The sequence below is a fragment of the Euprymna scolopes genome, chromosome 7, assembly GCF_053919585.1.
Source record: "Euprymna scolopes isolate OS-2025 chromosome 7, ASM5391958v1, whole genome shotgun sequence".
Classification (NCBI taxonomy): Eukaryota; Metazoa; Mollusca; class Cephalopoda; order Sepiida; family Sepiolidae; genus Euprymna; species Euprymna scolopes.
This window is the reverse complement of record NC_136488.1, coordinates 137996238-138010581: the sequence shown is the minus strand read 5'-3', so window position 1 is coordinate 138010581 and position 14344 is coordinate 137996238. Positions and strand designations below refer to the sequence as shown.

The 14344-nt window shown below is 32.1% G+C and overlaps 2 protein-coding genes across 3 annotated transcripts in view; one reads left to right on the top strand and one right to left on the bottom strand.

Annotated features, from left to right (window-relative positions):
* Positions 1-14344, bottom strand: part of LOC145279990 (tRNA-splicing endonuclease subunit Sen2-like) — a 133884-nt gene that overhangs the window by 57905 nt on the left and 61635 nt on the right. The window contains exon 1 of one of the 2 annotated variants that reach the window (XM_080131593.1): positions 5366-5475. The exons of the other annotated variant lie outside the window; for it this stretch is intronic. The gene's annotated coding sequence lies outside the window, so the exon portion shown is untranslated. Of the gene's footprint in view, positions 1-5365; positions 5476-14344 lie in introns of those variants that run through there. 2 annotated transcript variants of the gene reach the window in all.
* The window catches only part of LOC145279989 (protein smoothened-like), a 54580-nt gene continuing 53499 nt past the window's right edge, over positions 13264-14344 (top strand). Inside the window, exon 1 of the mRNA XM_080131591.1 lies at positions 13264-13865. Coding sequence (XP_079987717.1) covers positions 13395-13865 — 471 coding nt within the window. The 5' untranslated portion in view covers positions 13264-13394. The remainder of the gene's footprint in view (positions 13866-14344) is intronic.

The following is a 14344-nucleotide window of genomic DNA, read 5'->3' as shown; positions in this document are numbered from 1 at the left end:
CAGGGATAAGGGTTATTGCATGTACAGTAATTAATGAGATAGTATTGTAGTAATCATTAGTATTGAGGGTTTTGATAGAGTGTCTTACTAATAATGTTTTTCCCTGAAATGCATTTATTCGAAAAAACTATAATAAAGTTGCACCACCCTTTTATTTAATCTATTTCGTGTCCTTTGCATATTATGGAATAAATAAACATTAAAAAAAAATATGGCATCTATTCTGCTATTTTAATACAGAGAAGAAACAAGCCGGAACTTTTACGCATGGTGTGATTCATTCAATCACCATTTTGTTCGACTTTTCGGTCTTCATAATTGAAGAGTACAATTGCTAAATTACTTTTGTTGTTATCCTTTGAATAAAGTTTTACATAGATTTTTAACAAAAAAGCACATCAATGCTTGTGCATTTTATAATCAGATTTCTAAAAAAATCCAAAAAATGCACTTCAGGTAACAATACTATTATATACAAGGTGCCTCCAATAAATTTCTAAACATTTTTGTACAGACAGTTAAAATTGTCGTAGACTCTTGAAAATTCAGTATGTTATTGCTATACATCTTATGAGATGACCGACCAATTTTTAGGATTTCAGGTTCAAATAAACAGCTACAGCAGGAATTAGAATACACTCTACTAAAGCCTGATTGTCACAGCTGGTGAATTTCAAAAATGCAATCTGAACATGAGGACACTTTAGAAGCACGATATGCAATAAAATTTGTTTTATACTTGAACAAAAATGCCAGAGAAACGTATGGAATGCTTTAGACTACTTTTAGACCATCTTGCATAAATCAAGCATTAGTTTTAGAGTGGCATAAGAGATTCAAGGAAGGCAGGTAGTCTGTGAGGGATGATGAGAGGTGTGGGAAGAGTAAAGAAGTCAGAACACCAGAGTTGATTGGCCAAATAAAGAATTTCATAGATAAGGACCGTTGTATGTCTATAAAGACAATAAATGCACAGTTTGATGTCAGTGTGGGAACTGTACACACAATTATTTGCGACAAACTAAAGATGCAGAAAATCTGCGCAAAGTTTATCCCAAGAGTGCTCAGAGAAAAACAGACTATTTCATCAAGATGGTTCCTCACCCTCCCTATCGTTTAGACCTAACTCTCTGAGAGTTTTGGTTAGTAAAACCTTAGAAGCTGTCGTTATGAGACAATGATGAGGGTCATTGACACGCTCACACAAGAGGACTTCTATGGGACCTTCTAGAAGTTGTTGGAATGGTACAACAAGTGCATTGCAGCCAGAGGAGATTACTTCCAAGAGTATTTGAGTTTCAGGTGTGTACTATCAAGAAAAGTGCCCATACGAAAAACGTCTGGAAACTTAAAATATCTGCTGGGAAATGTTTTGTCAGGGACACCAAATCAGTTATCACCATCTAGAAAACAGCAGAAGTATTGCAAGAATAAAATGTCTCAAGAAATATGCCGGAATGCCACAGGTAGTTGTAGGAATTGTGTAGTCACAGTGGATGGTATTAGTTATTTCCAACAGTTCTTTCTGGTATATATTTCCAGGACTTGCAGTTACACTGGCTATTCAATGGTGCATTGGTCCAGTAAAGATATTTATACCATAATATTGCATTCTATAGTAGCTACCCCTCTTAATTCTCCAGCAGAACCTTACAAGCGGATGTCAAGTGGTTCACACTCCTTACTTTGTGAGGCAAAACCAACACTTGTTTTAGTTGCTGAGACCACTCATCTTATTAAAACCATTGGTCATCAAGTCTTTATCTGGTGTAGCCTTTACCATCTCTTCTCTCTGTCTTTTTTTTTCGTACTCATGCAGAGAGTGATCCGTGTTGAAATAATAACGTTATTATTTAAAAAGCCATTCTAAACATGGGGAGGGGAGGGTGTTTTGTACCTATTCTGTACTTTAAACTTACAACCGAATAAAAAAAACATCATAAAACTTTAATTAAATGTAGAAATACGATTTAAAAAATAGCGCGGATCACTCTCTGCATTAGCATCTTTTCTTTTTTAAATAAAAATTGCTTCATTTGATCGAAAGAGCTATACAATAAATAAAATAAAAAATACTACTCCAAGGTAAAAAGAAAAGAAAAAAAAGTAAAAAGAAAAAAGAAAAGAAAGAAAAAAGAAAAAAAGAGAAAAAGAAAAGAAAAGAGGAAAGAAAAAAGAAAAGAAAAAAAGAAAGAAAAAAAGAAAAAGAAATAAGAAAAGGAAAAAGAATAGAAAAAAGGAAAAAGAAAAGAAAGAAAGAAAAGAAAGAAAGAAAAGAAAAAAAGAAAAACAATGAAAATAAAGAAAAAGAAAATAGGAAAGAAAGAAAGAAAGAAAAAAGAAAGAAAAGAGAAAAAAAGCGAAAGAAAAAAGAAACAAGAAAAAAAAGAAAAAAAAGAAAAGAAAAAAGATAAAAAAGAAAAAGAAAAAAGATAAAGGAAAAAAGAAAAAGAAAAAAGATAAAAAAAAGGAAAATAGAAAAAAGATAAAAAAAAGGAAAATAGAAAAAAGAACAAAAAAGAAAAAAGAACAAAAAAGAGAAAAAGGAAAAAGAACAAAAAAGAGAAAAAGGAAAAAGAACAAAAAAGAGAAAAAGGAAAAAGAACAAAAAAGAGAAAAAGGAAAAAGAACAAAAAAGAAAAAAGAACAAAAAAGAGAAAAAGGAAAAAAAAAAACAAGAAAGAAAAAAAGGCGCTTATGCACTATTTTACACGTGCGATTTTAAAAATATTTTCAAGTTTTCCGATATCTTTTATTAAATTGTTAGGTGAAAGTACAGAATAGTTACAAAATACTCTCCCCATGTTAACAATGGTTTTCTAAATAATAACGTCATTATTTCAGCGCCGCGTGGGTCAAATAGTTCATAAAGTACCAAAAACGGTACTAGTGCAATTGCAATTCACTTATCGATCTGTGCTGAAATAAAAAGCCATTCTTAACATGGGGAGGGGAGGTATGTGAAAATGCCAAGGCTTTTGCGAGGGTTAAGTGGCATTGGTAACTTGAGTAAGCCGTAATTCTGTGCACTGAGGTATGTGTCATAAATTTGCCCCTACCACCTATATCCGGGGGGTTAACTACACCGCAGGGATACTTATGAGGTAGCACACATGTTTCGCTACATGCTGGTATTTGAATTATTTCCATACGTTCAGTAGAAGTGTAAAAAATTTTGAAGTGAAGTTTTGTGTCATTTAAATCATCATTATTAGACCTGAAGATAAGTTATAATAGTTTTGAAACTATATATATTCGTTAATATAGATATTAAACCTTATTTGTGCGAAATATGAAGCCTATATGACTTTACCTTCATTGGTTTTGAGTTTACCTAAAATGTGAAGCCGTTACGAAAATTTTCAAAATTTCACTAACGCCATATCGTTAACCTACGCACTTTGTTTACAAATATTTTCCAACAACGGCAATGACGCCAAACTACGGCTGGCTAAAAAAATTCTTTTAAATTATTAAAATTTATTTCAGCATAATGAACTTTTAGGATTTAAATTATTTTACTTTCTTTAAACCAAAACATTTCTCCCCGGCAAAATGTATTTTTTTCTATTTTATCGAGCTGCTTTTTTTTTTCTTCCATGTTGTTACTTTGCTTTTTTTTTCTATAATAAACTAATAAACAAATTTACAATTAAAACAAATACAAGAGTTATTTTTAAAATTAAAAAATAAAACTTTCATGAATATATTTTTTATTATGCACATTTTGCAAACTTTAAATTCTAAAAGTTTTAATAATTTAAAAGAAATTTTGGGTTTGTATTACTGTACACATTCGAAAAAGTTGTCAAAAAACAAATATATAACAAATAAATATTATCAAAGGCAAGATAAGTTACTTTTCTACAAAACTGGATACATTTTTTGTTTTTATTCAATGTAACATGTTTATTCAGCTCGAAAAACATGCAGTGTTTACCGTTGTATTGGAAAATTTAAAATGGCGGCCACTCTCTCTTAAACACGGTAAGTTTGGGAAAAGGTGTTATAAATAATAAACTAGACAAAATACTATTAAAAAAACACCGAATATATGCCAACTTATGTCACGGTAACATATAATGAGCGAATTTCTAACAGTATTTTGTCTAGTTTATTATTTATAACATCTTTTCTTGAACTTACCGTGTTAAAGAGAGTGTCGGGCGCCATTTTGAATTTTCCAATACATCGATAAACACTGTATTCGAGCTAAATAAAAACACGAAAAATATATCCAGTTAGGTAGAAAAGTAACCTATCTTGCCTTTGATAACATTTATTTGTTATATATTGTTTTTTTTACTTTTTCGAATCTATGTGTACAGTAATACAAACCCGAAATTTTAATTTATATGCTAAAATAAATTTTAATAATTTATATGCTAAAAGTTCATGAGAAACGTAAAAAAAATTATATTTATTGGTGTTTGTATGATGAGAAATAAAAAAAAACGGTGCTTCAGTTTATTTTGACATAAAAAAATCAGCATTAGCAGCAGACTTCATATGCGGGGATGTAATATTGCCTTAGTAATTGACTGCATCTTCCGCCCCAGCATCCCCTTTCACCTCTTAATCTTGTAAATAATTCATTAATACACTTTCAAAATATATTTTTCTTGTTCTCCATTCAATAAACTCTCCAGTGACATTTGTCTTTTTGAAATCGGACAAGAAATAAGAAAGTTATGACAAAATAACTGTGAAAAATCTTGATATCGGTCACAACTTTGTTAAGGAAATCCATTGATTCTATTGTCAAAAATTAGCCTCAAATTTCAGCTTTAGAATTGTTGTAACTTTCTTATTATTTGTCCTACATAGGTGGTTCAAGTATCATTAGAATGGTCTCTGCATACTCTTTCTGCTGAGCTGTTCCATTTTGAAATATGTTAACTTTGAATTTTTCTTTCACGTACCTTAGAAACCCACTCAATATAGGTTACCGTAATATAAAAGTAACTTATCTTGCCTTTGATAACATTTGTGGGTACTCATGCACTTATTGATCCGTGCTGAAATAATTACGTTATTATTTTGAAAGCCATTCTTACCATGGGGACAGGCGGGTGTTGTGTACCTATTCTGTACTTTCACCAAACAATTTAATAAAAGCAGACATCGCAAAAACTTTAATTAAACTTGAAAATACAATTTAAAAAATAGCGCGGATCAATAAGTGCAGAGTTTTCCAAGTCACGTTAATTATTTTAATCAGCATTAGCAGACTTAAAACATTCAATGAAATAAATTAACTCGATGATAGAAATCCCTAATTAAAAAAAAAAAAACAATCTTAAAATATGCGTGTGAAATTACAGCAAACAAACACGTGGGAGAGAAAATGTTAAAAAAGACAAACCTCGATTTTCTATTATAAACAAACAGTCCAGAGTAATTTCCCCTTTACGAAACTAACCGGTGTATAATTTTAAAATTCCCATCTAAAAGAATTTCCCTGTTTTAATGTTGACTCAAAATCTTTATCACTTGAGGACCAGTTGGTTTATTATAATTATTAGTAAAGAGACCCGATGTTGCCCGGGATTGATTGATGATCAACGAATCACTTCTATATTTTTGCTGCCATCGAAATCGGTGAAATCGACCACTTTTCAATCAAATTGATTGATTGCATGCTCTAGTTGGAGACCCATCTCCGTGCATTGTATTGTGGACTAAGTCAGTAAGTCATATTAAAGTTTAAAATATAAAAGGCGCTTCTATACTATTGGGGCGAGATTTTGTAGTCGATAAAGTTTTCAGATAAAAAGCAATGGTTTCAACTGATTTTTTTTGTCAATTCTAATAAGTTAAAATTGTATCTTCCAAATTATTCAATCGGAATTACCTGCATATTTCTGAATTATTTAAAAAAAAAAAAAACTTTAAAAAAAAATGCCGCCATCTTGTTGAAATCGAAATAGAAAATTACCTCCCTTTTGAACTCTCCTGTGTCTTACGATCGTTTTCATCAAATTCTATTTTTTTATTTTCTTTAATAAATAATTTTCTACCTTATCGATTTTCGTAATTTTGGGATATAATTATCTTAAAAATATGAGGAATATATAGATACTATTGAAATTCAGTTTTATGATTTAAGAAATTTCGTCCTAATAGTGTAGAAGCGCCTTATAAAAATATCATGCTTCAGTCGTTCTCTAAACAGAAACATTAATTCCGAATGTGCCCCTGTCATATTAAAGAACCTACTATTGATTTTATATGCCTAGTATTACTGATTGTGTGGTGATAAAACTTCTCAAATGCACTTGTGATGTTAGGTTGTGTAAGATTGCATAGATTCCATGAACAAAGTTTCTTTCTTAGAAGTGCACGCCTGTGGAACTCTCTTTCGTTCGCCTGTTTCCCACCTGACTACAACTTGGATGTCTTCAAGTTCAGCATAAACAAGTTCCTGATGAACCGCCCCTTTAAGTAAAACACTTTATCAGATCTCCATTACTAACGATTACTACGATATTGTCCCACTGATTACTGTACACGCAATAACCCTTATCCCCGAGTGGCCTCCGGGCCTTGATAAGTGGTGACTTCAATGTAAAAAAAAGAAAAAGATGTTAACTTTGGTTAGAATGGCCTGTTCCTTCTTTCATCAAAATATTTTGATTCTTGATTATCGATACTTATTGAAGACATTCCAATACAAAACCTATTTAAGAACACTGCCAGGCACATAAAGTACCTTTGTTTAAAAGTTCATTAAAATCGGCCCAGCCTTTTTTGAGTTCATAGGAAACGTACTCACACACACACAAAGTTCCTTTTATATCATAGTGGAGAAATGACGACTTACATAGGCTTTGGAGTATGCTGAAAACGAATATCGCATTTAAATTTTCCGCAAATAAGTAGTTTTCCGGATATTAAGCAATATAATTTCTGGTAGCCATCCTGGTACGTGCGAGCGAGCGCTTGTACATGTAAATGCATTCCCGAGAAACTACGCACAAACGCATCAAGATAGCCACCAGCAATAGTATCTTCCGTGATAAAAAAATTCTGCTTATACTCCCTTAAAATGCTATTTTACATTAAATTTATATGCGAAACTGTTTTCTCTATTCTAAAATAATTGTTTGCTCACCCGAAAGATGTCACAGTGGCCAAAGTTTACACATATTCGCCTACAAAAAAGTAGAATCTCATTTTTTTTTTAAGGAAGTAGGATAGATGATTTAGTTGAGGGTTCTCATCTACAAATTTATCCAAAACTTAAAAAAAAAAATTAAAAAATTGGTAAAACTTGTCAAAAAGTGCTCTGTTTCGGAGTTGTTTTAAAACCCTACCGAATATATGTCAGCCTATGTCACGGTAACATATATTGAGTGAGTTTCTAACAGTATTTTGACTAGTTTTTATTTTTAACTCCTTTTCCCAAAACGTGTGAAACAGAGAGAGAGAGAGAGAGAGAGAGAGAGAGAGAGAGAGAGAGAGAGAGAGAGAGTCGGCCGCCATTTTTAATTTTCCAATATATCGATAAAAACAGTATGTTTTTCGAGCTGAATAAACATGTTACATTAAATAAAAACACTAAAAACATCCAGTTAGGTAGAAAAGTAACTTATCTTGCCTTTGGTAACATTTATTTGTTATATATTTGTTTTTTGACAACTTTTTCGAATCTATATGTACAGTAAACCCTTTAATGTAACATGTTTATTCAGCTCGAAAAACATAGTGTTTACTGATGTGATGTATTGGAAAATTAAAAATGGCGCCGGACTCTCTTTCGAACACGGTAAGTTTGGGAAAATGAGTTAAAAATAAAAAACTATACATAATACTGTTAAAAACTCACGGAATATATGTCAGCCTATGTCACGGTAACATATATTGAGCGAGTTTCTAACAGTATCTTGTATAGTTTTTTAGTTTTAACTCATTTTCCCAAACTTAACGTGTTCAACAGAGAGTCCGGCGCCATTTTTAATTTTCCAATACATCACATCGGTAAACACTGTTTTTCGAGCTGAATAAACATGTTACATTAAATAAAAACACTGAAAAATTATCCAGTTAGGTAGAAAAGTAACTTATCTTGCCTTTGATAACATTTATTTGTTATATATATATATATATATATATATATATATATATATATATATATATACTCGGGTTTTTTTATATTCAAAAGTAATGGACTAATGAATTCAACGAGGTTGTTAGATAGTGCTCAATAAAAAGAGCTGATAATACTTGTTTATTGTTATATAAACATGCTCACATCCCGCTGCTACAAATAGCCACTTGTTTCAATCAAACAACAGATATCATCAGGCAGCGACTTGACTATTCAAAAGTTCAATGAATAATAATGATTATATATATATATATATATATATATATATATATATATATATTTGACAACTTTTTCGAATCTATGTGTACAGTAATACAAAACCAAACGGTTAAACGTGAGGGACACTTCCGATGATTATAAAAATAGTTTGGGTCAGACCGTGACCTTCCTATTTTTTAACGAACACGGTCAAACATATTGGCATTAGTCCGAAGGAAGGAGTTAATGCCTGTGAGGATACTCTCCGGGCATTCAACAGAACCATTATTATTGTTTCTTAACCTGGAGGGTTTGAAAAAAAAACAAAAAAACTGTCAGAGTTGCCAGACTATAATAAATGTTTGAAGCCAAATTTTTCAGGAAAAAAAGGCCAAAAAAGGCCAAATTCAAAAGCGAAGCTACATTTCTTGGTAAAAAAGCCCCCCCCCCAAAAAAAAGAAGCCAAATTGAAAATTAAAGAAAAATTGACTATATTGAAGTGTTTAAACAGTTTTTTCTGTATTAGTTTTGTCGTGTTTTCTTGGCAAAAATGTTACCTATGAAATTGAAACTGAAAAATATGTTTCGCACCCCCCAAGCATATTTTTCGGTTTTACTTTAATAGGGAATGGTTTTATTTTTAATATTTAGGCAAATAATTTCATTACAATACATTCTACAGTTTAGATATTTTTAACATTATACAAGAAAACGTTAAAGAATATTTAGTACTATTTTAATATTAAATAATTTAGGGAAAAGTTGGTAAATTTGTAGATGAGAACTAAGGTGCTCCTGCGCGAGCCTTTTCTAGTCTCACACAAAAACATGCGTTCACATTTGAAGCCATATTACTTGTCATATACATACGCGCACACGTCCACACACGTACATATATTCACGTTTGTGTACATACACTCACATTCACATGTATATACGCACAGGCTAACATACACACATGTACTCACATACACGCACAGATGGACGACGTCACTTCCTTTTCAGGGGAAATCCACACATGCGCGGGGGACCACCGGAAGCAGGTATAAAGGCGAGAGACAGGCTGTTTCCAGCCCTTTTTCGACTTAGCTCTCGAGCTGAGCGGTCGTCGGACCATTCGTGCCCCCTGCGACTATGTATGGGGCACAAGCTAACAAACAGTACGTACACTTTATACGCTTTCTCTCTCCATAACCTGGATTGACATTCTCACTCTTTCTCACTCTATCTCCCCTTCGGTTTTGGTCCATCAATACAGACATGTGCGCCACTCTCTACTGTGCTTAACCCTTTTTTTCTACAAGGCCGGCTTGCCACTTCGCATTTCTCTATTGCATTCCCTTTCCTTCCACGCGCGTAGTCGTCAACGGCTGAATGAACACGTGTACACCCAAGACTTTCATTTCTCAACAGAAAATAAACGACATGTTTATTTTATTCCAGCATTTGAGGTCTTTGTTTCCTTCATTCAATTCATTTCATTTTTTTTTCTTGTAGCGAGTTAGGGTATTTATATCCTGGTCCGCAACACTCCCGTCCCCCAAAAATAACAGATATATCTACTGTTTTAGACAATTATGTTTGAATATCTTGAAAAACTTATGTAAAACAATTATTTTAGAATTCAGAGTGAGAGATCAGTCTCACATATACATACGGTGATCACCCATTTCTAACAGAATAGCGTTTTAAAAGCATAACTAGAATTATGTTTTTTACAAGATTATTAACTTAAATTATTTAAATACTAGCAGGACCCGTTAACTGGTGTTGCCCAGTGGAAGCATGCACCCCCCCCACCCGTAAAAAAATTAAAGTATGGTTGTTGTTGCCTAACTCCCAACCTCCTCATGTTAAGAAAGGCTTTCGGAATAGACACACCCAATCTCTTCATGTTAAGAACAGCTTTCAGAATGGACTCCTCAACCTCTCTATGTTAAGAACGGTTTTCGGAATAGACACTTCAACCTCCCCATGTTAAGAACAGCTATCAGAATAGACACTCCATTTTGTAAGGAAGGGTTTGTCAAAATATTTGCCCCAAACAAGCACAGACTAAATAAAGTATAATATCAGAACACTTTGACGCAAGCAATGATTATAATTTTTTTTTTAAGATTATGACATAATTAATGCTTTGGAAGTAACATCTATTTAGTATTATATATGAAATCTGAAAAAAAACACTTAAAATGAATAAATATGCTAGTATAATCGACAGATTTCTAAGATGGCATCAGTATTGAAAGGTAATTGGTTATTAGCTGAGACTCCACATCTACTTTTAAACATATGATTTATTTTTAATTTATCAAGTTATGTTTTCCCTTTATACATTGCATCCAAGATTTTCATAAACTCATGAGATTTTTATCTATATCTTTCACTCCTGCTATTTTTTCCACATTTAACCAATTTTACAATTTTTGCTAGTGCCAATTTTTCCCTGCCATTTTTATTGATACAGTTTGTACATAAGTTCCTATTTATCTACTCTTTTTGCTTATCATATTCTTAGAGAAGAATTATTTCAGTCGCCACAATACCACATTTACTCATGGGGGGAGGGGTGTCAACTTAAAATATCTCTAAAATATTGATTTAATTTTAGTCATAACTCTAAAAGTAGATTTTGTTTCCAAGAACAGCCTATGCGTCATTATTAAGACAAATGTATCTATTAATCCAAGATAGTTAGAAAATCTATAATTATCGATTTTTAATGAAACTTTCTGACTTACTCAGGAAAAAAGTATATAATTATTTTTAAACATTTCTTTTTAAATACAACTTTAAATAGCTATTTGAGAGATAGTTTAACAGTTATAAGTTTTCAAATGTCCATAAATTGCTTTAATTAATTTCAAAGTACTAGGTTTAAAGAATTTCAAACGAAAAACACAAACATTAATTATTTCAGAGGAGATATACTCAGTGACTGAGTGACCTGACTGGACAGAGCCAAGCACTAAAAAAGTCTTCAAAACGGTTTCATACCCAACTGTGAACTCTCTGAGAGGTTTCATATAAACGTTTAGTAAGTAAGTGTGAAAACAAATTAAAACAATAGATGTGATATTCCTTCAGTGCGGAGGGGGGGGGGGCTAAGTTTTTAGAAAAAGATATTTTTTCTGATATGACAAATGTTAGCTGATGATTCCGGGGTTGTTTTTCTCATGCAATTCTATGAATCGAAAAACAAAGCCAACATTAAAAAAACCTACAAGTTTTGACATCCAAACTACTTTTAAAATTACTTAATTATGACTTTTTCTTTAATAATTACTATTAAAAAAATATTTATATAAAATGATCAGAAAAAGGCCAAATTTGAAGCCAAATTTGAAAAAAAGGCCAAACAGAAATTTCGAAGGCCAAACTGCTTTTAAAAAGGCCAATTTCGTGAAATTTGGCCTTAAAAAAGCCAACCTGGCAACCCTGCTGTAGATAGTGATTGCTGGGAATTCGCATTAGACCACGTGACTCCCTCGGTGCGCACGCGAGTCTCCATCTCCCCCTCTCTAATAAATAACAATGGTGACAAGTTCTTGCTATAAAATCAATACAATCTTAACAGCTCAACTTTTGTTTTTAATCAGCTAGGCGCCAAATTCGGATTGCACAGGCGAATATATCCACGCAATTTTCCAATTTGAAACTTCTTTTTGGCAACAAATTGATGCGAAACGCTGTATTGAAATGTATTATCACGGAGACTTACCTCTCGCAGCACCTACAACTTTTTAAAGGGACACCGAAAGGAGTTTGTGTGTGTGTGCATATATATATATTACGGTTGATAATGGACCAGCAGGCCCTTAACTACTCCATCTCTGTGCTTGACCATCGTCCAGAACACGTGAAATTGTTTCGGTATTATTTTTATTTTAGTATTAAATGTAAAAGGCCATTTTCAAACTAAATACTTTGTTTAAAAAAGTTTAGAAATCCGTTTTTTTTTTCGCACTGGTAGTGGTGGTACGGCTTAACATGCACGAGCTGTCAAAGTTTAAAAAGTTTTGGATATTAGTATTATTAATGTTCGCATCTATGATTGTGATCGAGTAATAATACTAGTATATAATAAAAAGCGTTATATTCCACCGTTAAAAATAATTTAATGAAGCAAATAAGTTGAAAATAATGAAAAGTTTGACACTCGGTGCTTAAAAAAACAAAAACCCCTTCATTTCTAAATCTTCTTTAGGTGCGAATACGGTAAGAAAATATTTTAATTCGTACTTATGCACTTCTGTTACCGTGCTCAAATAATAACGTTATTTAGAAAACCATTCTTAACATGGGGAGGGGAAGTTATTTTGCAATTATTCTGTACTTTCACCCAATAATGTAACAATAATGGAAAAAGATTTCGTAAAATTTGAATTTAACTTGAAAATACTTAAAAAAAAAAAAAAAATTAGCACGGTAACCTAAGTGCGTAAGCACTTTTTAATTTATGTGATCAACTTTTTTGACAATCGGAGCGCAATAATTAATCGATTTTAATAACTTTAATTGTCAACTACAGTTCGAAAAATAAACAAATTAATACATTTTGATAGTTTAGTGCTTAAACGTTTTAAAATACATTTGAGACAAAAAAAACAAAAACAAACAAACAAAAAAAAACGATGCAATTACAGTAAACCTATTTTAAATGTAATTCACTTTTCTTTCGACTAATACAGATTAAGACAAAAATTAACGCAAAATTAGTTTTTATTAGTGACGTTTTCGCTCTGATCCAGAAAATAAAAACAAATTCATTTTACGATAAAAGAGAAGACTTCAGAATTTCTTTGGTTATTGTAAATTTTTAAATCCGAATTTATTAGTCGGATTTAACAATTTCGACAGTCTCGTGATTAAAAAAAATATTCGGATTGATAAATCCAATAAATTTATTATTTTACAGATTTAAACATTTTAAAATTGAAAACATAATAATAATAATAATAATAATAATAATACGCCTTTGAGCTAAATGATGAATAGATAATGTTAGAGAATGAAATCCCATCTCTTACAAAACAAAAACCGTTAAGACTTCGTTTCTTAAGCATCAAAAATACCATTCTAAACGATGAATAAATTCCTTGCGTTCAGCATATTCTTTCTATCGGGCGTGTCCCTTCGATTGATATCGACGACAACAACAACAACAGGTGCCCCACAATGTAACGCCCTGGTGAACAATTGCGAACCTCTAAAATACAACGTGTGTTTGGGAGCCAAAGTCGGTTTCAGCCACACCTCACTCCTATTTGTGAACGATTCATTCACGCAAGCCGAGATTCAAGAACAACTGCAACTGTGGAAAGGTCTTCAAAGTTTCCACAAATGCTGGTCCGTGGTGCAACAGTTTCTCTGCTCTGTTTACATGCCGAAATGCGAGCCGGCCACGAACACCACCAACAGCCGGGTGCAGTACCCGAGCCGAGAGTGGTGCCTCCGGGCGAAGCACAAATGCAAGATTGTGAACACTTACAACAACAATTCCGGCTGGCCAGACTTTCTGGATTGCAACCAAAAACATTTCAAGGAAAACTGCAAGGTAATTAAAAAAAAAACAACCTTTTTTACAGCTAATTTTTTTTAAAATAAAGTGTGCTCAAACCTATTAGAAAAAATATAAATTGCAGAAAAATCTTTACTCGTCACATAAAAAAATACCTTTTTTTGTGATTTTAATAGGAAATTGTAGCCTTACAAGTCTGATTTTGATCTCTATAGGGCAAATTGAGTTGTGTTCCCCTTATTAAACATGGCCAATCAAAACGCTACATCTCGTTTAGCCATAAATATTTTTCTTAAAACTGCTTGATTATTTTGTGATTTTTGGAATATGACATCTTTCTGAGACTAGTGTGTACATCATAAAGTTAAAAAAAAAATGTTTTTTGTCTTGAAAATAAGTTTAATTTTAAATAAGCATCGAAAGGGCATGTTTAATTGTAGTTAACAAAACAAAAAAGGGTAATATATATATATATATTGAGAAATTCTCTCATATTGGTTTTGCCCCTTGCAAAA